Source organism: Natator depressus, chromosome 11 (genome assembly GCF_965152275.1).
Source record: "Natator depressus isolate rNatDep1 chromosome 11, rNatDep2.hap1, whole genome shotgun sequence".
Classification (NCBI taxonomy): domain Eukaryota; kingdom Metazoa; phylum Chordata; order Testudines; family Cheloniidae; genus Natator; species Natator depressus.
The window spans coordinates 1,567,108-1,590,798 of NC_134244.1; the positions used below are offsets into that span (position 1 = coordinate 1,567,108).

Consider the following 23,691-nt stretch of genomic DNA (forward strand, 5'->3'; position numbering starts at 1 on the left):
CTCACCAGCCCAGGAGACCGCCCCCTGGTGGGGGTACCCAGCAGCCTGGCCCGGTTTGGGCTGGTTTTCCTTGCAGTGGTGGTAGGGGGTGGGGAGAGGAGCTGCCGGTTGCCCCCTGAGGAATGTGGGGAATGCCTGGCCCCCCTTTGCCCTTTGCTCCCTTCACAGGGTCCAGTTAATAAGTGAACTCCGGGACTGAGCAGGGGCTGGGTCTGCAGCTCCCCAGACAAGGAAATCGCCAGCCCCCGGCACTGCGCCCAGGGCTGGGCACAAGATAGGAGGCTGTTGCGAAGGAGGAGGGGGGACTGGTGAACCACCGGGGGCTGTATTAATCTCAGTGGAATAAATGGGCCCAAAGAGACACTGGTGTTACCGTGACCCAGTCACTGTCCAACATTAACCAGCGTTAGCCACATGGGGGTTTGGTAGCCAGGTCCTGAGCCGGGTTAGCACCCAGCAGACATAGCTGCCAATCTTGTGAGCCCTGTACTGAGGATATGGAAAAGGAGGAAAAGCCGTCAGAGCCTTTGGAATAGACGGGAGTGAAGGAGGCTCTCCTGGTAACAGCAGCCCTGTCCCCTTTCCCTGGAGCTGGGGAGAGAAAACCCTTGTCTGACAGTCTGTTAGATGGGGGGAAAGATGGTGAGATCTGTCCAGCAGGGGCGGGGGAGAAGTTAGCTGAGATGGGGAGGGGGGCTGTTAAAATCTCATCCCCTTTCCTCAAGGACAAGCCAAGATGAACAGGCGCACGAGGGGAGACGCAGCATCATCTCAGGTGCGGACGTTCATTTGCAAAACCCCAGGCCTGGCGCTCGGCTCCTTGGCTGCCCTGCGACCTGGCAGATTCATGGCAGCATCGGGCTGCTTAGGGCCTGGCTTTCTGTTGCCCCCTTGGTCCCAGGCTCTGGCAGCTGCAAGAGATGCCGTGTTGGCCGGCTGAGCCGGGCTCCTGTTCGATGGAAGACGAAAGGAGAGAGAGAGACGAAGGAGAACCATAAGGGAGGGAAGAGAAAGGGCCCCTGGGAGTTTGGGGGAGTGTTTGGGATTCAGCCAAGGCCAGTGGAAGTGATGGTGTCATCGCGGCCCAGTCTGCTCCGACACCTCTCGGGATCCAGACAGCAGGACCCAGTTGTGACGATGTGACGCAGCAGGGAGGGGGGAGTGTTGACCTGGGAATGTGCCCTGGGGACGGGAGACCTGAGAGCCTGTCACCTGAGCCAGGAGGGGGAGGGGGAGGTAACACCTCGGCCCAGGAATGTGGACGGAGGCTGCAGCAGGGAACCTGCTCGGTGGGTTTAGTTTCAGTTTGGGGCTGGGTGGAGGAACACAGGGAACCCCAGGGCTGGGGTCTAAGCTCCCTGCTCCCCCAGAAGGACTTCACTGAGGGGTCCTGGGTGTACCCACAAGCTCTGTTTTGGACTGTGTTCCTGTTGTCCAATAAACCTTCGGTTTTACTGGCTGGCTGAGAGTCTCAGTGAATCCCAGGAAGAGGGGTGCAGGGCCTGGACTCCCCCACACTCCGTGACAACTGGTGGCAGCGGTGGGATCTACTGCACCCCGTGAACGGCGCTTCCTGCAGTAAGTGACTGGGGAACAGTAAAACGAAGGGGGATTGACGGGGACCAGGCGTGCTGAAGATTCAGAGAGAGAGACGGTTTCAGGGGGCGGTTAACCCCTGGGAGTGTGTGACCAGAGAGAAGGACTTTTGCAGTAACAGGGTCCCCCGGGGGATTGCAGCGAGCGGTCCCAGGGGCGGAGGAGTCTGCAACTCGACCCTGGCAAAGAGGTGGTGACCTCAAGAAGGACTGGCACACTAGGGGCTTTTCCTGGAAACCGTGGACAGCTGCCCGGCCTGCGAGTGGCCAGCCGGGAGATGTACGCTAAACGCCTTAAGAGCGACCTGGTGGAGCTGTGCAGGCAGAGGGGGCTGCGCGTCGGGAGGTCCACCAAGGAACAGCTGATTGCCCAGCTGGAGGAGAGGGATCGCTTGGATGACCCGATCCCTGTCCCTGAGGGAAGCCGCCCGGCGGACGCAGCGTGGGCCCTGGGGCCTGACCAGGCTGGGAGGGGTCAGACTGCTGCCCAGGACACCCCGAGACCCTTCCTACCTATGCCTGGGGGAGGGGTTGTGGGAAGCCCAACGAATACCGAGGGCCCCCTGACCCCAGCAGCCAGCAGGGGATCCTCCCAGCGGAGCTCCCCATCCCTGGAGCGGATGCGGCTGGAATGGGAGAGGGAGAGGAAAATGAGGGAGCTGGAGGATCATGAAAAACAACGTCAACATGAGGAGAAACAACGTCAACATGAGCAGGAGGAGAAGGAGAAACAACGTCAACATGAGCAGGAGGAGAAGGAGAGGGAGCGTCAGGAGAAGGAGAGGGAGCGTCAGGAGAAGGAGAGGGAACGTCAGGAGAAGGAGAGGGAACGTCAACATGAGCAGCAGGAGAAGGAGAAACAAAGACAGCATGAACTGGAGCTGGCCAGGCTGAGGAGCAGTGGGGCCCCGGCTGCGGTGAGTGAGGGGGGACCCAAGACTGCAAGGAGCTTTGATAAGTGCTTCCTGGCCCAGCGGAAGGAGGGGGAGGACATAGATAGCTTCCTGACGGCCTTTGAGAATGCCTGCGAGCTGCACAGGGTTGACCCTGCAGACAGGCTCCAGTTCCTCACCCCCTTACTGGACCCCAAAGCCGTGGAGGTCTACAGCCGGATGACAGGGGCAGAGGCAGGGGACTATGAACTGTTCAAACAGGCTCTGCTCCGTGAGTTTGGGCTGACCCCCGAGATGTACCGGAGAAGGTTCCGGAGTCAGCGTAAAACGCCTGAGGTCACCTACCTACAACTGGTCAACAGGATGCAGGGATATGCCCGCAAGTGGACAGCGGGGGCCCAAACTAAAGAGGACCTGCTTGACCTGTTTGTACTGGAGCACCTGTATGAACAGTGCCCTTCCGACCTGAGGCTGTGGCTGGTGGACAAAAAGCTCGCGAACCCCCAGCATGCAGGGCAGCTGGCCGACGAGTTTGTGAACAGTCGGTCAGGGGGTAGCCGGGAGGAGTCCCAAAAGAACAGGCCCCCCCCGATGCAGAGAGAGAGTCACCATGGGGCCTCCCAGCGGGGAAATAGGGAGAACCCCCTCCAAAGGGGAACGCCTGGTGTCGGGCCCCTCCGACCCGTTCGAGGGGACCAACGTGACCTGAGCTGCTATCACTGTGGCCAGAGAGGCCACGTACGGGCCCAGTGCCCCGGGCTCAGGGACAAACTGAGCAGACCCAACCTACCCAGGGTTAACTGGGTAGGGACTCAGCTGGACGAGGGGCAGGCGACCCAGGAAAGGGGGGCTACCAGTTTGCCACCTGCTCAGGAGGGAAGAGTACCCCCAGCCAGCCCCGCCAGAGGGCTGGAGGCTCTGGACTCAGGGTGCTCGGTTTACAGGGTGGGTGCGGGGCTGTCCCTCCGGAGAGAGTGCCTTGTTCCCCTGGAGGTGGATGGGAGGAAGGTCAATGGATACTGGGATACGGGCGCGGAGGTGACGCTGGCCCGGCCCGAGGTGGTGGCCCCAGATCGGGTGGTGCCCAACACCTACCTGACCCTGACGGGGGTGGGCGGGACCCCATTTAAGGTGCCCGTGGCAAGGGTACACCTGAAATGGGGGACCAAGGAGGGCCCCAAGGATGTGGGGGTACACCACCATTTGCCCACTGAAGTTTTGATGGGGGGAGACCTAGAGGACTGGCCAAGCGACCCCCAGACCGCCCTGGTTGTGACCCGTAGCCAGAGCCGGCGAGGGGCACTGCGACCTGACCCTGGGGAGGGTACCACACTGGAGGCGCGAGACCCTACTCGGGTGGGGAGGGAGCGCCGAGGGGCACGGCTCAGAGAGGCTGCGGCCTCAGACCTGGCCACGGAGGGGGAACCGGGCCCCATCCCTTCCCCAGCCGCTGAGTTCCAGGCCGAGTTGAGGAAAGATCCCTCCTTGCAGAAGCTCAGGGACCTGGCCGACCTCGGTGAGGGACGGACCATGAGGAGAGGCTGCCAGGAGAGGTTCCTGTGGGAGAAGGGGTTCCTGTACCGAGAATGGGCTCCCCCAGGGGAAGGGGAGTCCTGTGGGATCAGGAGGCAGCTGGTGGTCCCCCAGAAGTACCGCCGCAAGCTCCTGTCCCTGGCCCATGACATCCCCCTCGCAGGGCACCAGGGAATCCGGCGCACCCGGCAGAGGTTGCTACAGAACTTTTACTGGCCCGGGGTCTTTACCACCGTCCGGCAGTATTGCCGATCCTGTGACCCCTGTCAGAGGGTGGGGAAGGCCCGGGACAAGGGGAAAGCGGCGTTGAGACCTTTGCCCATCATAGAGGAGCCTTTCCAGAAGGTGGCCATGGACATCGTGGGGCCTCTCAGCAAGACGACCCGGTCGGGGAAGAAATACATTCTGGTGGTGGTAGATTTCGCCACCCGCTACCCCGAGGCAGTGCCCTTAGCTTCCATTGAAGCAGACACCGTGGCAGATGCGCTCCTGACCATTTTCAGCCGAGTGGGGTTCCCCAGGGAAGTCTTGACAGACCAAGGCTCCAACTTCATGTCGGCCCTGCTCCGGTGCTTGTGGGAGAAATGTGGGGTCTGGCACGACTGGGCCTCAGCTTATCACCCCCAGTCCAATGGGCTGGTGGAGAGGTTTAACGGGACGCTAAAGATGATGCTGAAAACCTTTATGAACCAGCACCCGCAGGATTGGGACAAGTACTTACCTCACCTGCTGTTCGCGTACAGGGAGGTGCCCCAGGAGTCTACCGGATTTTCGCCTTTCGAACTGTTATATGGAAGGAGGGTGAGGGGCCCCCTGGACCTGATGAGAGACGAGTGGGAGGGGAAGGCCACTCCCGATGGAGAGTCAGTGGTGGAGTATGTCCTGACCTTCCGAGAGAGACTGGCTGAACTCATGGGCCTGGCCAGGGAGAATCTGGCCAGAGCCCAGAGGAAGCAGAAGGTCTGGTATGACCGCACGGCGCGGGCCCGGGCCTACGCCACCGGGGATCAGGTGATGGTTCTCATCCCCGTGAGAAAGAACAAACTACAGGCCGCCTGGGAGGGCCCGTTCAAGGTCGTCAAGCAGCTCAATGAGGTAAACTATGTGGTGGAGCTGTCGAACCGGGCCCACCACCGCCGGGTGTACCATGTGAATATGATGAAGCCATATTATGCCAGGGGGAATGTGGTGTTAGCTGTGTGTGGTCAGTGGGAGGAGCAGGGAGATGACCCTTTAGTAGATCTATTCCCTGGGACCAGAGCTGGTTCCCCCCTGGAAACAATCCCCCTCTCGGATCAGCTCACCCCTGCCCAGCAAGCTGAGGTCAGGGGGGTGCTGCATCCGTACCGACAGCTGTTTTCCAACCAGCCTGGACGCACTAATCTGACTGTCCACCGGGTGCAGACAGGGTCGCACCCGCCGATAAGATGCTCCCCCTTCCGAGTCACAGGGAAAACTGCTCAGGACCTGGAAAGAGAGGTCCGGGACATGCTGGCTTTGGGGGTGATCCAGCCATCGGCCAGCCCTTGGGCCTCGCCGGTGGTGCTGGTCCCCAAAAAGGATGGGTCAGTCCGGTTCTGTGTGGACTATCGGAAGCTCAATGCCATCACTGTATCGGATGCCTACCCCATGCCCAGGCCGGACGAGCTCCTAGACAAGCTGGGAGGAGCTCGGTACCTTACCACCATGGACCTTACAAAGGGCTACTGGCAAGTGCCGCTGGATGCAGATGCCCGGCTGAAATCGGCCTTTATCACCCCTCTGGGGCTCTATGAGTTTCTGACCCTGCCTTTCGGCCTCAAGGGAGCGCCGGCCACCTTCCAGCGCCTGGTGGACCAGCTCCTGAGGGGGATGGAGAGTTTTGCCGTGGCGTATATTGACGACATCTGTGTCTTTAGCCAGACCTGGGAGGACCACGTGTCCCAGGTTAGACAAGTGCTGGACCGACTCCAGGGGGCTGGGCTGACTGTCAAAGCGGAGAAGTGCAAGGTGGGGATGGCTGAAGTATCTTACCTGGGCCATCGGGTGGGGAGCGGCCGCCTAAAGCCGGAACCGGCCAAGGTGGAGGTGATCAGAGACTGGCCCGCTCCCCACACCAAAAAGCAGGTCCAAGCCTTTATTGGGATGGCAGGATACTACCGAAGATTTGTGCCCCACTTTAGCGCCATAGCCACCCCCATCACTGAGCTATGCAAGAAGGGGAAGCCAGACAAGGTGGTCTGGACCGAGCAGTGCCAGGAGGCTTTCCGGGCGCTGAAGGAGGCTCTGGTCAGTGGCCCAGTTCTAGCAAACCCAGACTTTGACAAGCCCTTTGTGGTGTTCACCGACGCCTCCGACACGGGACTGGGGGCGGTGTTAATGCAGGAGGATGAAAAGGGGGAGAGACACCCCATCGTGTACCTGAGCAAGAAGTTGCTACCCCGGGAGCAACACTACGCGGCCATCGAGAAGGAGTGCCTGGCCATGGTGTGGGCCCTCAAGAAACTAGAGCCCTATCTCTTCGGGCGACACTTCATCGTCTACACCGACCACTCTCCCCTGACCTGGCTGCACCAGATGAAAGGAGCCAACGCCAAGCTCCTGAGGTGGAGCCTGCTCCTGCAGGATTACGACATGGACGTGGTCCACGTGAAGGGAAGTGCCAACCTGATAGCGGATGCGCTGTCCCGGAGAGGGGGCCCCGAACTTCCCCAGGTCACTGGTCGCAGTGACCCCGCTCAGTTCAGTCTCGAAGGGGGGAGAGATGTGACGATGTGACGCAGCAGGGAGGGGGGAGTGTTGACCTGGGAATGTGCCCTGGGGACGGGAGACCTGAGAGCCTGTCACCTGAGCCAGGAGGGGGAGGGGGAGGTAACACCTCGGCCCAGGAATGTGGACGGAGGCTGCAGCAGGGAACCTGCTCGGTGGGTTTAGTTTCAGTTTGGGGCTGGGTGGAGGAACACAGGGAACCCCAGGGCTGGGGTCTAAGCTCCCTGCTCCCCCAGAAGGACTTCACTGAGGGGTCCTGGGTGTACCCACAAGCTCTGTTTTGGACTGTGTTCCTGTTGTCCAATAAACCTTCGGTTTTACTGGCTGGCTGAGAGTCTCAGTGAATCCCAGGAAGAGGGGTGCAGGGCCTGGACTCCCCCACACTCCGTGACACCAGTGATGTCTCGGTGGCTCCTGGGGGGGCAGCCAGGCTGGGACACTCCTTCGCCTTCTTCCAGTCGGGGCGTTCGCGTCTGGCCAGCTTTTCTCCCAACGTCTCTTCTTGTGAGGACCCCAAAAGGCTGCACTGGGCGGCCTCACCTGGCCCCCCTGTTAGCTGGGCTGCTGCTGGGGGGCGCTGTGGGCAGGGAGGTGAAGGGCAGCACCAAGGCCTGGCGGCTGGGCTCTGCTCCTGCCTGGGGGCGCTTGGCTCCAGGCGGCTGGGAGGGTCCTCAGCCAAGGGAGGCAGAGAGCCGTGAGGAGCAGCCGTCTGCAGCGGTGTCCGTCCCCCAGCCTGGCACAGGGATGGGTGATTCCTTCCGCTGGCTGCACCCAGCAACTCCCCTGCGGACAGGCGCTGGGGGAGCGGGTGCGGATCGGACCAAGGGCTGGTGCGCATGTGCCCCGGGCGTGGCCCGAGCGCTGTTCCCATGGCACTGCCTAGAGGGCCTGACCCAGGTCACAGCACCGAGTCTGGCCGTGGGGAGGGGGCAGTGAGCGGTTACTCGCAAAGCCGGGTTAATGGCTAACTGGCCGGGGGCTCGGGCAAAGGTCACCTCCACTCAGCCTGAACTCCCAGCCCTGCTCTGGCCCCTGCGGGGGCAAGTGGCCCTGCCCTGCGCCCTCCCCCCGGCTGCCATGCCCTGTGCCAGACAGACGCAGGGAGCATAGGGAAGGGGCAGCATGAGTGGGGGCTGCTGCGGGAGCCCTGCCTCCCGGAGCCCCGTGCGCACCTCCTACTCCCTGCTGACGACGCCCCCCTGGGGCCTGAGCTGCTGCTTCGCCCTGCAGGTGAGAGATGCCGCAGGCACTGCCAGGGATGGGCTCACTGCCTGCAGTGGGGCGAGGGACAAGCCCTGACACCCCAAGGCCCTGGATGTGGCCGTGCCTGGAGGGACAGTCCCTGCACCTCCGAGAGCAGGGGAGCACGGGCACCATGGCATGACACCCAGACCCTGGAGTACCGAAGGGAACTCCCCAGGAGGGGCAAGGAGCCGGGCTTAGCTGGGGGCAACTCTGGAGCCGGTTCTCTGCCCACGGAGGGGGGTGGGGCAGGCCTTAGAGAATGGGTCTGGCCCGGTGCTTCCCGCGGCTCAGCAGGGCAGGTGCTAGCGTGGTGCCGGGGTCCCCGTCGGTGCTTGGGGAAGGATGTGGTCAAGATACAGCAGCCCCCAGCTGCGGTGCCAAGCCCGTCCAGCCCCATGGGGCACAGCCCTTCCCTGGCCGCCAGCTGCACCCTGAAGGAATGAGACGGGGCGGGCTGCTCCCCCCAGCTCAGCCCTGGTACCAGCCTGGCGTGATCAGGCCCCCAGCTCTGTGGTACATGATCCCCCAGCGTTTCACTGAAGCCTCCTGCAGTCCGACCCCCTGCAGCTGGGCAGCTCGCCCTGTTCCATGACCCCCCGCCCCCCGTGCCCTGGGGCTGGGCCCCTCAGCCCCCTTTTGTGCGGGAACCAAGGCACAGGGAGGGGCTGGCCCTGTGTGAGGGGCTGTGGGTCGCCCAGGAAGTCGCCGACCGAGCAGGGCTGGGACCTGGCGCCCTGCCTTGCCGGCTGCTCTAGCTCCGAGCCTGGCTCTTGGGCAGATTCTGTTCCAGCCTCCGGTTCTACGAAATCTGAATGTTGAGTCTCTCACAGCTGATGGGAGTGTTAAAGGGGCCAGGGGTGCTGGGCAGCACAGGCCTGATGAAGCCAGTTGGGACTGAGGGGCACCAGCAAAGCTATGGGGGGAGGGAGCCCAGGGCTGGGCTACTGGGGGCTGCAGCTTGGGATTGAGGGGGGCAGAGTTGTGGGGCAGAGCTGGGGGGCGGGGGCAGAGCTGTGGGGGACAGAGCCGTGGGGTGGGGGGCAGAGCCGCGGGGTGTGGGCAGAGCTGTGGGGGACAGAGCTGTGGGGCAGAGCCGTGGGGTGGGGGGCAGAGCTGCGGGGATGGGGGGGCAGAGCTGTGGGGCAGAGGCCAGCCAGCGCCTGCTGTGACTCTCCCGGCCTCGCTCTCTCCAGCACCTGGCCGTCCAGGCCTCTCTCCTCTGCATCTTCCACCTGCTCCTGCTCCCAGCGCCCCCGATCCGGGACCAGAACCGGAGCTGGAGCGAGCTGCTGGCCCGGAGCCTCTTTGCCTGTGGGGTCTCCACGGCGCTGCAGACCAGCCTGGGCAGCAGGTGAGGGAAGGGCCCTGGGGACTCTCGCAGGTTCGGGGTGGGCAGGAGGGGCCCCAGGCACCCGGGAGACGGGAGCCAGCATCTGGGCCAAGTGGGTTTCTCTCCCTGCTCCCCCTCCCCCGCCTCTGGATCCTGCCCCGGGGGGGGAGCCCCAGCCCTGTCAGCAGCCCCCTCCCCGCTCCCCAGCTGATCTGTCTTTGCTGTTGCCTGGCAGGTTGCCCTTGGTCCAAGCGCCGTCGTTCGAGTTCCTGATCCCCGCCATGGTGCTGAGCCGCCACATGGCCCACACGGCCAGGAACGGTGAGAAGAGCCCCGGCATATCGTCCCGGCCCAACGGGGACCTGGGCACGCAGGAGCCGGGCCTGGCCTGCGGGGACGTGGGAGCCGGGCCTTGCCCAGGGGGGACGTGGGAGCGCGGGAGCCAGGCCTTGCCCAAGTGGGACGTGAGAGCCAGGCCTGGCCCAGGGGGGACGTGGGAGCCAGGCCTGGCCCAGCGGGGACGTGGGAGCGCGGGAGCCAGGCCTTGCCCAGTGGCCAGCCCAGCGCTCTGTGCCTCCCCGCCGGAGGGGATCGAATGAACTTGGCTCTTGTAGAGGCCGGGCTGTAAGGCATACACATTTTGTCCTGTGTAACTTGCCAGGGCCCCTCACCCGCAAGTCCTGCCTCCAGCCCAGGGAGGCTGCCCTGATGGTCCGTCGCCCTCCCCGATAGGCTGCCTCTTACTCCCAGGCTGGTTTGTCTTGTTCCAGCTGCCGGCCTCAGGCTGCTGGGTCTAAGACCCTCTGGTCCTGAGAGACCAGGGCCTGCTGTGTTCAGGGAAGGAGAAGCAGGGACCAAGGGATAGGGAGGAGCTTGGGGGGCTGTTTTCCTAGTCCCGGCTCTTTCTTGTTCATTCCTCTGCTGGGGACCCATCCACTCGGTGTTACGACCCCCTGGGTGGCATCTCCTTGCACCCACTCCTCGGGATGGCAACTGAGAAGGGCATGTACCAGCTGCAGGGCAGGGCACCTGGCTCGTGGCCCCACGTGGCCCTAGCTGGGATGCTGGAGCGCTTACTGATGTGCTACCACTACCCCAGCCTGGCAGCGCAAGGAGTCTGGCATCTCTCTGCTTCTGCCCCAGCATGGGGCTTTCATGGGTGACATTTCAGGACCCAAAGCAGCTTCAAACCCAGCCTTAAGAAGGTAAGAACGGCCACACTGGGTCAGGCCATTGGTCCGTCCAGTCCAGGGTCCTGTCTTCCCGCAGTGGCCAGTGCCAGGTGCTTCGGAGAGAGTGAACAGAACGGGGCAATTATCGAGTGATCCATCCCCTGTCGTCCAGTCCCAGCTCCTGGCAGTCAAAGGTTTAGGGACACCCAGAGCAGGGAGTTGCATCCCTGGCCAACCTGGCTAATAGCCATTGCTGGACCTATTCTCCAGGAACTTCTCTAGTTCTGTTTGGAACCCAGTTATAGTCTTGGCCTTCACAACATCCTCTGGCAAGGAGTTCCACAGGTTACTTGTGCATTGTGTGAAGAAGCACTTCCTCTTGTTTGCATTAAACCTGACGCTTGTTAATTTCATTGGGTGACCCCTGGTTCTTGTGTTATGTGAAGGGGTAAATAACACTTCCCAGTTCACTCTCTCCACGCCATTCCTGATTGTATAGATCTCTGTCATATCCCCCCTTAGTGATCTCTTTTGCAAGATGAACAGTCCTAATCTTTGTAATCTCTCCTTGTGTGGAAGCTGTTCCATACCCGCGACCATGTCTTGGATGGTTTAGACCCAACAAATCCTGCATCTTGCAGGGGTTAGACAAGATGATCTGTGCAGTCCCCTCTAACCCTGTGGATCTATGATTCTATCATCTTTGTTGCCCTGCTCTTAACCGTTTCCAGTTCCACTATATCCTTTATTGAGATGGGGTGACCAGAACTGCTCACAGTATTCAAGGTGTGGGCGTGCCATGGGTTTATATAGCAGGATTAGGATATTTTCGGTCTTATTTTCTATCCCTTTCCTAATGCTTCCTAACATACTGTTCGCTTTTTTGACCACTGCTGTGCTCTCAGCAGTGTTCTCAGAGTTCTCAGAGAACTATCCATAGCTAAGGCTACGTTTTAGTCACGGGTATTTTTAGTAAAAGTCACGGACAGGTCACGGGCAGTAAACAAAAATTCATGGCCTGTGACCTGTCCATGACTTTTACTATATACCCCTGACTAAAACTTGGGGGGGGGGCTTCCCGGGGGCACCACAGGTTCTGGAGATTGGGGTGGGCAGCGGCACATGGCCTGGGACTCCTGCTGGTGCCGGGGGGGAGGGGTGTTTGGCAGGGCCAGCGGGCTCCCTACCGCGGCCAATGGGAGCTGTGGGGGCGGTGCCTGTAGGTAGACTGCCTGGCCATGCCTCCGCCTAGGAGCCAAGGGAGAGGGATGTCCCTGCTTCCAGGAAGCACCCTGAGGTAAGCGCCGCCCAGAGCTCGCCTTACCCCATCCCATGCCCCACCTCCCTACCCCCTCCCACATCCAAACTCTGCTGCTGCTGGGGCGTGGGGCGCAGTGGCCCGAGACTGCCCCAGCAGTTGCCAGTGCGACTGGTGCAGGGACTGCCTGACCTGCCCCCGGGCCAGGCGCATTGGCCCCTGCAGAAGTCGCAGAGGTCACGGAATCTGTGACTTCCATGACCTCTGTGATAAACTTGCAGCCTTATCCATGGTGAAGCCAAGATCTCTCTTGAGTGGTAAGAACTAATTTAGAACCCATCATTATATACACCTCTACCCCGATATAACTCTGTCCTCAGGAGCCAAAAAATCTTACCGCATTATAGGTGAAACCGTGGTATACTGAACTTGCTTTGATCTGCCGGAGTGCGCAGCCCTGCCCCCCCGGAGCGCTGCTTTACCGCGTTATATCCGAATTCGTGTTATATCGGGTCGCGTTATATGGGGGTAGAGGTGTATTGTACTTGGGATTATGCTTTCCAATGTGCGTTACTTTGAACTTATTAATTGTGAATTTCATCAGCCATTTTATTTCCCAGGCACTCAGTTGTGTGAGATCCCTTTGTAGATCTTCTCAGGCTGCTTTGGGCTTAACTATCTTGAGGAATTTTGTATCATCTGCAAACTTTGCCAGCAGTGATCACCATTTACCCCGTTTTCCAGATCTTTTATGAATATGTTGAATAGGACTGGTCCCAGTACAGATCCCTGGGGGACACCACTATTTACCTCTCCACTGTGAAAACTGACCATTTATTCCTACCCTTTGTTTCTTGTCTTTCAAATAGTTACTGATCTGTGAGAGGACCTTCCCTCTTACTTCGTTTTAGAGCCTTTGGTGCGGAACCTTGTCAAAGGCTTTCTGAAAATCCAAGTACACTATAGCCACTGGATCCCCCTTGTCCACCTGCTTGTTGACCCCCTCAAACAATTCTAACAGAGTGGTGAGGCCTGTCACATTAGCTATGCTCCAGTCATCTGGTCCAGAGGCTTGTTTCAGTGGTCGGTTACACACCGCGGTTAGTAGTTCTGCAATTTGATATTTGAGGTTCTTCAGGACTCTTGTGTGAATCCCATCTGGGCCTGGTGACTTATTGCTGTTTATCAATTCATTCTAAAACCTCCTCTATTAACACATCACTGTGGGACAGTGCTTCAGATTTGTTTCCCAGAAAGGACAGCTCTGATCTGGAGATCTCCCCCATGTCCTCTGCAGTGAAGACTGACACAAAGAATTCATTTAGCTTCTCTGGTCTGTCTTGAGTGCTCGGTTAGCATCCTGATGGGCGAGTGGCCCCACGGCCTGTTTGGCCGGCTTCCTGCTCCTGTTATACTTAACCGGCCAGAGTTTGTGCCCCATCCTGTCGTCCTCACTAGGATCTGACATCCGCATTTTAAAGGGTGCCCTTTTGCCTCTCCCAGCATCCATTACTCTCTGTTTAGCCCCGGCGGGGCGAAGGGGAGTAGGAGGAGGGGTTCTTTTGGTCCGCGTATGAGCTTTTTTGATTTGGGGTCTACATTTCGTCTGAGCCTCTATTGTGGTGTTTTTAAGTAGTCTCCTTGCTGCTTGCAGGCATTTCACCCTTGTGACAGCTCTTCTGAATTTCCATCCAAGAAGTGTCCTCATTTTTGGGTTGTTCCCCTTTTGAAAGTGAAATGTCCCCGTCCCCCCAAGTATGTTAAATTTAATTACATGATGGTCACTATTACTGAGCGATCCAGCTATAGTCACCTCTTGGACCAGATCCTGTGTGCCACCTAGGACTGAATCAGGAAGTGCCTCTCCCCTTGTGGGTTCCAGGACCAGCTGCTCCAAGAAGCAGTCAGTAATGGCATCTAGAAATGTTCTTTCTGCATCCTGCCTGGAGGTGACATGTTCCCCGGCAATGCGGAGATAGTTGAAATCTCCCATTATTAGTGTGTTTTCTATTTCTGTAGCCTCTTTAACCTCCCTTAGCATTTCTCAGTCGCTGCCACCATCCTGGTCAGGTGGTCGGTAGCATATCCCCACTGCCAGACTCCTATTATTCAAGCATGGGATTTCTACCCACCGAAATTCTATGGGACTGTTTGATTCATTTAAGATTTTCACCATATTCGACCATGTGGTGGTTTATTTCACACACGGCGCTGCTCCCCACCGGCCTGCTCCGTCCTTAGAGTGAGTTTGTGTGTGTGGTTTTTGGAGGGGGGTGTGTGTGTGTGTGTGTGGGGGTGGTGGTGAGAAAACCTGGATTAGTGCTGGAAATGACCCATCTTGATTATCATGCGCATTATAAAGAGAGGTTTCAAAGAGGGATGGGCTATTACCAGCAGGAGAGTGAGTTTGTATGTGTGTCTGTTGGGGGGGGGGGGGAAGGGTGAGAAAACCTGGATTTGTGCTGGAAATGGCCCTCCTTGATGATCACTTTAGATAAGCTGTTAGCAGCAGGACAGTGGGGTGGGAGGAAGTTTTGTTTCATGGTCTCTGTGTGTGTATATAATGTCTTCTGCAGTTTCCATGATATGCTATGCATCCGATGAAGTGAGCTGTAGCTCACGAAAGCTCATGCTCAAATAAACTGGTTAGTCTCTAAGGTGCCACAAGTACTCCTTTTCTTTTTTCTTTTTACGAATACAGACTAACACGGCTGTTACTCTGAAGCCTGTATAGTTTGTACCCTTTGATTATCATCCTTCCAGCACATTTCTCTGATGCCTCTTACATCACTATCCTCACGCAATGCCAGCCCCTCTGGTTCACCCAGCTTGGTATTTAGACTTCTGGAGAGACAAGGAGGGGGAGGTCAGATCTCTGATTGGCCCAACTTCTGTTGGTGGGAGAGAGAAGTGTTTGAGCTACACAGAGTTCTCCTTCCTTGCCTTTGTGTGTTATACTGAACTAGGATTCTGCTACCTTTGACTGGTCCTCACCAGCTCCCACCTGGACTTCCCCAGCCTCTAGCCTGTTCTCTTTGTTAGGTTACAGAGTTCCGCCATTAATCAATTCATCCCTAAGAGATGCCTCTGCCTGAACCTTGCAGTCTCCCACCTGTCGGCTTCCCCCAGCCCTAAGTGGAAAACCTCCTCTGTGACCTTTTTAACTGGCTCCGTTTGGTTTCGGTGGAGCTCATCCTTCCTGTATAGACTCCTTCTTCCCCAAAAGGTGCCCCAGTTCCCAATGCACCTCACCCCTCCTCCCTACACCATCGCCTCAGCCACGCACTGAGACCTGGCAGCTCTGCCTGGCCCTGCGCGTGGAACTGGGAGCATTTCAGAGAATGCTGCCGTGGAGTCCTGGACTTCAATCTCTTTCCTGCCGGCCTAAATTTGGCCTCCAGGACCTCTCTCCTACCCTTCCCTGTGTCACTGGTACCTCCATGTGCCGCACCCACCGGCTCCTCCCCAGCACTGCATATAAACCTGTTGGAGTCCCGTGCGATCTGTTGCCTTGGCACCCAGCAGGCAAGTCGCTGGGCGGGTCTCCCGCTCATCGCAACCCCACTACTGACATGTCTAATAATCAAATCCCCCGTTCCTGTTACCTGGCTCCCGCTCCAGGTACCGCTCAGCCCCACTGGCTGCCCGGTCATGTCTGTCCGTCCTTCCCTTCCAGGTACAGAAGAGCATGCTGAGTGTGCTGGGCAGGACTGTGCAGGCCCCGGGAGCTGGAACCAGCCACTCAGGGAGGTTGGTGCCTCTGCTATCCCAGCCCTGGGGGCGTGCAGGAGTGGGGATGGGATGGGTGTGGGGCGTGGAGGGGTGGGATGCAGGGTGCATGGGAGTGGGGCGGTTGGGATGCATGGCGGGGCGGGGCGGTGGTGTGTGTGTGTAGGGGTGGGATGTGGGGAGTGCATGGGGGGTCGGGAGTTTGCAGACGTCAGGTCCCAGGAGCAATAGGGAGCGGATGAACCCAGTGACTGGCTGAGTCGCTCTGGGAGGGGCTGGGGGTCTAGCCTGGGGCAGGCCATGGGGCCGCCATCACCGTCTTCTCATCTTTTGTTCTCCGCAGGTCTCTGGAGCCGTGGTGGTCTCGGGGCTGGTGCAGCTGGCACTGGGGGTGTCTGGCGTGGGGGGATGGATAGCCCAGCGCTGCGGGCCCATGGTCCTGGCCCCCAGCCTCTCCATCATTGGGCTGTCCGCCTACAAAGAGGCAGCCCACTTTTGCTCGGACAGCTGGGGGGTGGCCCTGCTGTACGTGAGTTTGGGGGGGCCTGCGGAGCCACCTGGTCACACCCACACAGGGGTTCTCATCCAGTCTCTCCCAGTGGGGGGTGCTGTGGGGAGTGGTGTCAGGGGAACTCCCCGCTACTGCATTCCCAGCAGAAGGCACTAATGTGAGCACACTGATACCCAGGCTCTCCCAGCAGGGGGCGCTATGGGAGCTGCCCGGGGTTCAGCCTGCCGGCAGGGGTGGTACATTTGAGATGGGGCCCGGACGCCCTGGGGGCTCACTGCCCTGCACTAGCCGTGCTATGACCCGTGCTCCGTCTCTCCTAGGCTCGTGCTCCTTGCTGTCCTGTTCTCCCAGCACTTGGGGTCCTGCCGCCTGCCCCTTTGCACGTGGACCTGGGCCAAGGGCATCTCCGTGGAGACAAGCATCCCAGCCTTGCGCATGTTTTCGGTACGAGGCCCCGTGATGTGCACGGCACTTTCGTTCCCCGCTGGCCCCGGGCAGCCTGCCTGAGCCCCAGCCCTCTCAGCAGCTTGAGCATTTCACCCTCTTCTTTGTGACTGACCTAGACCCAGGGGATTTGGGTTAGTCAGCACCAAAGGGGACTGAGAAGGGCATCGGGGAGACGCAGCCCCACCAGGCAATGGGCAGCGCTAAGGGAATTCATGTTGACAAAGGCCAAGTAATGCACATGGAGGAGGGATGTAAATGTCTTGTGCACCATCTGGGCTCTCCCAGGGCTGTATCTGCTCAGAGAGGGAGCTGGGCCCAGTTTGGACAGCATGAGCAGACCTATGGTCAGTGCAAAGAAAGGATAGAGCAAAACTGGAAGGGCTCAGGGGACAGGAACGAGAGCCATCAAGGACCTGGGAGAAGATCTGTGCAGAGAATGCAAAGACTGGGGCGGTTAATGGAGAGTGGGGACATGATCAGTGTCTATAAAACACTGCCTGGTTGAGCGAAGGGAGGTGAGGAGTGTCTCTTCTCCCGTTTCACAGAGCAAGAACAAGGGGCCGCTGAACGAGAATGGCAGGTGGGAGATCCAAAAGGAAAAGCTTTTTCACACAATGTGTAATTAGCCTGTGGAACTCACTGCCACATGAAGTTACGATTCAGAAAGGGGCTGCACATTTCTCTGGATAACTGGACCCTCCAGAATTGTTCTAATGAATTATAACACAAATTCTGGCAGGGCTATCACCCCTTCTGTGTCAGGGCTTGAGCAGATCTCTAACTGTCACAGACTGGGAGGGTGTGGAGGGGAGATGTATGGAGGGGATAGAGGGGGGAAGAGCAACAAAAATGATGAAAGGTCTAGAAAACATGACCTATGAGGGAAGATTGAAAGAGCTGGGTTTGTTTAGCGTGGAGAAGAGAAGACTGAGAGGGGATGTGATACTAGTTTTCAAGTACATAAAAGGTTGTTACAAGGAGGAGGGAGAAAAATTGTTCTCGTTAACCTCTGAGGACAGGACAAGCAGCAACGGGCTTAAATTGCAGCCAGGGAGGTTTCGGTTGGACATTAGGACAAACGTCCTGTCAGGGTGGTTAAGCACTGGAATAAATTGCCCAGGGAGGTGGTGGGATCTCCATCACTGGAGACTGTTAAGAGCAGATTAGACACACCCCTGTCAGGGACGGTCTAGGTAACGCATAGTCCTGCCACGAGTGCAGGGGACTGGACTAGACGAGCTTGCGAGGTCCCTTCCAGTCCTGTGGTTCTATTATTCTGTGATTATCCCCAGCTGCTGCTGCGGGCTTCTTCCACCTTCCTCTGCAGCATCTGATGCTGGGTGCTGCCCCAGGCAGGAGACTGAGGGAGCTGGGGGCTGACCCAGTCTGCCGGTGCTGGTGTCCCATTCCTCTCCACTGACTTGGTGCTGATGGGTCTGGCCCCTTGCCCCACCGGCAGATTAAAGCACCTGGTGGCAATGGTACATTGGGGGCGGGCTCCCTGCTCTGGGGAGTGGCACTGGCCTGGCTGGGGCAGCCATGCTCACTGTGCCAGGTTTCTAGCCTGTGGCTGTCGTCGGCTGCCACTCCGGAGGGGCCAGGGTGTGGGCCCTCAGGGTGGGGCTGAGCGAGGGCTTTCCTGGCCCTGTCTCAGGCTCCCGTTGCTGCCCCTGCAGGTGCTGCTTCCGCTTTGCTGTGCCTGGATTGTCTGGGGAATCCTGAGCCACCTCCGCCTCCCCTGGGACCTGCTGGGCCCCGCCACGTGGCAGCTGTCCGCAGCCAACGGCTCCCTCCGCTCCCCTTGGCTCCAAGTCCCCTACCCAGGTAGGACGAGGGACAGGGCCGGCCCTGCCCATCCACCCTCTGGCTGCGGCCCCCGTTCACTAGTGACCGTCTCTACCTCCCTCCCCTCTAGGTGAGCAGGAATGGCCGTCCCTCAGCGCCCAGGCTCTGGGCGTGGGCGTTGCCATGGGCATCACCTCCAGCATGAACTCCATGGGCTGCTACCTGCTGTGCCCACGAGCGCTGCGGGCCCCCGCCCTTCCTCGGCACGCCTGCAACCGTGGGCTCTGCACGGAAGGGCTGGGCAGCCTCCTTTCGGGGGCGCTGGGGGGCGTGAGCGGCACGGCTTCCAGCGTCCCCAACGCCTGCACCAACAGCCTCACCCAGGTACGGCCGGGTCTCGGGGGCGTGCCAGGCAGACCCAGAGCTGCCCCTTGGCTATGGAGCACCGGTCTGGCCAGCTCGCGGGGCAGCGGGTAAAGGGGTTGGAGAGGGCACAACGGAGGCTGCTCAGCTATGGGCCGTGTCACCTCCTCCATGCAGGCGGGTCCTGTCCATGCCCAGGCTGGGCGTGTGTCTCCACAGGGTCCTTCCCGTGGCTCATCTGTCGCCAGCGAAGGCCTGGCCGATCAGACAGTTCAGCGGGCGCGGATGCCCCCTCCGGCCCTACCGGCAGCTCGTTCGAAATGGTTCTTGTAAAGGGGCAGAGGGCAAGGCTCTCTCTGCGTGGGGGTACAGCGGGTCGGGTGGAAGGGCTCTGCCTGCCAGCGGTACCCCTGGCGCCCACGGGATGGCACTGGGGTACAAAGGAAGACCCTCCAAAGGGCAGCTGTTGGCACTGCAAGGCGACTCTCCTGCAGCCTGTGCCATGTGAGCAGGGTTGGTCTGGGAAGGCAGGGCGGGGTGCTGGGAAGTCAGGAGGCCTCAGAGCATTGGCGGAGGGATCACGTCACGACCCAGACGCCCAGGCTCTGCCCACCTGTGCTGGCAGCGTGTCGGGAACCCAGGGGCACAGCACGGAGCAGATCCCGGCTGCCCTGCTTTTCACAGAGGTGCAGCCCAGGGAGAAGATGGCCCTTGCATGCACTGCACGCTGGCCATGCGTAGAACACAGGGTGCTGGAAGCCGCGTTGTGGGACTGTCTGGGCTGACTGGGCCCCTGATCTGCCCTGAAATGGGGGTTGTCCAATGCATGGAGCGCTGAGGCAGACAGATGCCCCCTACCCCAAATGCCAGGCCCTGCCGGCTGTGAGGGAGCCGGGGTGCATGGCAGGCCAGCATGGGCAGAGGCAGTGGGGGGGCTGCGGGCTCGGGCAGTGTGCTACTGGGGCTCCCCCAGCCTGCCAAACCTCGCCATTCTCGTCTCTTTGTGCCCAGGCCAGCTCGCGCCACTCCGTGCAAGTGAGTGCGTTGGCATGTGTGTTCCTGGGCCTGTCCCCCCGGCTGGCAGAGCTCCTCACCACCATCCCACTGGCGGTTCACGGTAAATAACCCCTCCTGAGCTGGGGCTCCAGGGAGACCCCCTCCCTCGTGGAGGGCAGAGGGCTGGGGTCTGCACTCAGGGGGCCCACCACACCGTGTTCTGCGTTGCCTGAAGTTTGGGCGGGGGGGGCGGGGGGGGGGCAAGGCCAGCTGCTCCAGCAGAGCCAGCAGGGGGCGCTCACACACTTTCTGTGTAGGCCCTACATAAACTGTAGCGTTACCCACGATTCCTCAGGGGTAGCACAGCAGGCTCCTTCCTATAAGTCAAACCGCCAGCTGGGGTGAAATCCTGGCCCTGCTGACATCTGCGGCAAAACTCCCACTGGAGTCGGGATGGCAGCCGAGAGTCAAACCCATCCCCCGGGACCTGGGTCCTGTATCCCGCTGGGCCTGGCTCGTGCTGCTGGCGGCGCCGACCCTGAGTGTCCGGGACGGTTGGGGCCGAGTGGCTCATGAGGCCACGTTCAAACGCAGCTGCCAAAGCCTGGTGGGGAGCACGGTGCCCCGCTCCTGCAAACCAGGGGGTGACTGGCAGGCAGCAGCCACCAGAGCCCCGTGACGTGGCTGAGCTGGCGGACGAGTGGCAGCACAGGGCCCTGCCCAGGGGCAGGTGGCTGTTTGGAGTGCAGCCCCTGAACCCGGGCCTGACAGGCTGGGGCAAGGGGACCCAGCAGCAGAGTGGGTGTGCTCTGGAGGGAGCCATGTGCAGGCCTGACAGCTGGGAAGACAGATCAGCTTGTGAGTCGGGGTGGGAGAAGGGGAGAAATGAGGCCAGGCCCCCCAGAAGCAAAGCAATAGCAGGCCTGTGTTGCTCACCTGGGATTCGCACACCTGTCTCACCCCACCCCCCATCAGGATTTGCACTCCCACCTTGCCCTGTCTGCAGTAGGCACACATGCCTGCCCGCCCGGTCTGACCCCTCTGCTTGCTGCTGCAGGCGGGGTGCTCTGCGTGACATACACCGTTGCCGTTGGCACTGGGATTTCGTATTTCCAGTACGCGAACATCGACTCGGGGAGGAACATCTTTATCGTCGGCTTCACCATGTTCATGGCGCTGCTGGTGCCACGGTGGCTCAGTGCGACCCCCAGATACGTGGCCACAGGTGCCGTATGAGCCGCCTGCTCTCGGGGACCCTGGGAATCACATTCCTTCTCGTGTTCCCCCCGGGACGCGGGACTCTGGGTCACCACGCGCTGTGAGTCCAGTCCCGGCAGCGGGTTGCTCCCCCTCCGTGCCATTTGGCTCCAGCCGCTGATCCCTGGCAGGGCTCTGTACCCTGCAGCGGGGCTCCGGACCCTCCTTGCTCTTCGGCACCTGCTTATGGCTGAGCCTCCCCTCGTAGCCCTTGGCTGGAACGTTTCCGTCTGACGGACGCCTGGGTGCAGGCCTGTGTTGCTTGGGGTTGGGGTAACTCTGCTGTTGTTCCCCCTAGGCTGGGTCTGCCTGGACCTTTTCCTCCTCTCTGTGCTGACAGTTCCAGTCTTTTTAACTGGCCTCTTGTCCTTCTTCTTGGAGAACACGGTCTCAGGTGAGAGGACGCCCCCCCACCCATTGCCAGGTGCCCTCATTTAAATCTCTCTCTGCTGCAGGGGCAGCAAGTCTGGCTCCCAGCTAGTTACTGCGGCTGGTCTCTGGTACTAGTTACTGAGGGACGTGGAATCCAGCCCTGTGCATCCGGCCAGCGGGCGCACGCGGGAGGGAGGCCCCTGTGGGACTGCTGTGAGGGAGAGTCATGGGGACTGTCACCGGGACAACAGCCCCCTGAGATTGACGGCTCCAGACCCCACAGTCCCCGCCTGGGATGGTGATTTCTGCAATCCCGACTGTGCTGGTGGCCAGTGACCGGGACGCCTGGGATCCTGGTGATATTTATTGTCACCGCGGTGGTAGCGATAAAGCCAGTGCCTGGCGCCTTCTGCAGCACCTTCCACTGCCCTGGGGACCGGAGCATAGCTTAGTGGCTAGGGAGGGCATAGCCGCGATGAGTACTTTTACCAGTGCCAACCTCCAGCTGCCAGCTGGATCTCAGAGGGTTCTCCTCCCGCTGCCTGTGGGCAGGTTCTCTGACCAGGTCCCTCCTCCTCGGTTCCAGGCACTCTGGAAGAGCGAGGGCTGCTCACTGAGCTGGCAGTGTGGAACCCAGGCCTGGGTGAGAATGCTCCTCAGAGGTGCGGGAGCGAAGCCAGCCAGGTGTACGGGCTCCCCCCGGCCCTGAGAAGGCTGCTCCCTCCCTCCAGGTGTAAAGCCTTTCCATTCTGCTTCCTCTGCCCGGGGAGGGAGGAGAGCCACGCTTTGGAAGAGGGGTCAGCTCCCCCGGGGGAAGCCACAGGCCTGCTGCTGAAACCCAGCACTGTGGAGGTGGAGCTGGACAAGAAATGGAGAGAGACCGAGAGCCGCAAATGGGACAATGCTGTTTGATGCTGGGAGCCCTGCTCAGAGGGAGCAGGGCTGGGAAGCCTTCCCAAGGAACCTGCTCTGCATCCCTCCGAGGCAGGCACCGGAAGTGACGTGGGTTTCACCCGGTTATTTTCCTCCCTGCATTTCAAGCTTGTACCGACTGGAGGGTGCAATTTTGTCCCACACGCCCAGCTCGGACCTTGTCCCTCCCCAGCTGAGCTGTATAAAACAATGCGACCGCCTCTGGACTTTTGGTTTCCTTTCCAGCCATCTCCACTGCAGCACGTTTCTATTAGTAGAAGAGAGGGGAGAGCACGGCTCCTACTGGCTGCCTCTAGCAGAGCAAGTGCCCTGTGGTGCTGGAGTCCCGCGGGGCAAAGGTCTGCTCTGGACCGAGGCCAGATTCACTAGGGGCTGAGAACAGAGCCAACAGCCAGCTGGGCTGCGTCACCCTCTCTGCACTTCCCCCTTTGGGTCGCGCTCTCTGAGGCTGTCCAGAGAGAGACGTGCTCCCTCAGAGCAGGCCTGGCAGGTCTCCGCTGGCCTCCTAAGGTTCCTGGTGGGCCAGCAGCCTTGGAACTGCAGCCAGTTTGTGCACGGATGCTAAAGGTACATCACAGCCATGCCGGGAAGTGTCTGGGACCCCGGCCTGCACCATGCCGGGCGGGGCATAGTTCCCATTTGTACTTGCTCCTGGCCATTGCTGCAGGCGGCTGTGACTCATTAGGGGGTGGGGGCAGGGCAGTTGCAAGCCCTACCTGGGATGTCTGCTAACCCCTTGGCTTAATAAAAACTGCCTCTCCGTCCTGGCATGCCTGGAGGTAGCTGCACCCAGGAGTCGTGTGGCCCTCACCTATGGAGACATACAAAGGGCTCGCCTCAGACTCCTCCGCCAGCTGGCAGAAGTCTCTGCAAATGCCCTGAGCAGGGCCTCTCCGCTCCATATACACCAGCCCGTTGGGGGTTATTTCTCCCCAGGATTTTGAGTCCCTCTGCTTTTCCCCACTCCCTCCCTTGCCAGGAGAGGGGACTGCAACATGACACTGCAGGGGGCATTGAAAACCAGCCTCTCTGCGCTCCCCTTGGACGGAACCCTAGTCTGTAATGTCTTACCCCAGCCGAGGGCAAGCCGTAGTGTCCCTGCAGGATGACCTCAGCTCCAGCTGGGCCAGGAGCTGACGCAGCGTCCTGCCGTGTGCAGCGCTGGAGTTGTCCCGGTGCCGTCTCAGGGGGCAGGGACCCAAGGGGAGACCAGCCCCTGCCTGTCACAGAGGCTGGCAATTTTTAAATCATTATGTTTTTCTAAAAGCTCTGCTCTATGTTTGATGTTGGGGTGGGCCTCTGGCCTGGGCTGCACAGGAGCCAGATTAGGTGATCACAGTGGTTTCTTCCGGCCTTGGGGCCCCTGGGTCTAAGCGGGGCATTCTGGCCATGGCGGCCGTTTGCAGAGCTACCCAATGGAAAGGGGTTAGCATGGCAGCTGTGGAGGGCTGGTCCCCAACTCCCTTTTCACTATTCCTGCTAGTTTGCTGGCATCAGCCAAGCCACGGAGAGGTCAGCCCTTTG

General features: G+C 60.0%; 1 protein-coding gene across 2 annotated transcripts; it reads left to right on the top strand.

Moving 5' to 3' along the window:
• The first annotated feature begins 1,858 nt into the window (after positions 1-1,858).
• Positions 1,859-22,672, top strand: SLC23A3 (solute carrier family 23 member 3). 2 transcript variants are annotated; one of them, XM_074966994.1, is made up of 12 exons: positions 1,859-2,512; positions 9,208-9,365; positions 9,580-9,665; positions 15,451-15,524; positions 15,847-16,028; positions 16,335-16,458; positions 18,138-18,285; positions 18,377-18,630; positions 19,621-19,726; positions 20,663-20,830; positions 21,161-21,256; positions 21,821-22,672. In XM_074966994.1, exons 1-12 carry the CDS (start codon positions 1,874-1,876, stop codon positions 22,144-22,146), a joined length of 2,361 nt encoding a protein of 786 aa, XP_074823095.1. In that variant the 5' UTR covers positions 1,859-1,873; the 3' UTR covers positions 22,147-22,672. The 2 variants fall into 2 exon arrangements, with proteins under 2 accessions (XP_074823095.1, XP_074823097.1); XM_074966996.1 differs by lacking the exon at positions 1,859-2,512 and adding an exon at positions 7,831-7,999 and having other exon boundaries at positions 21,821-22,453.
• Positions 22,673-23,691: the final 1,019 nt, after the last annotated feature.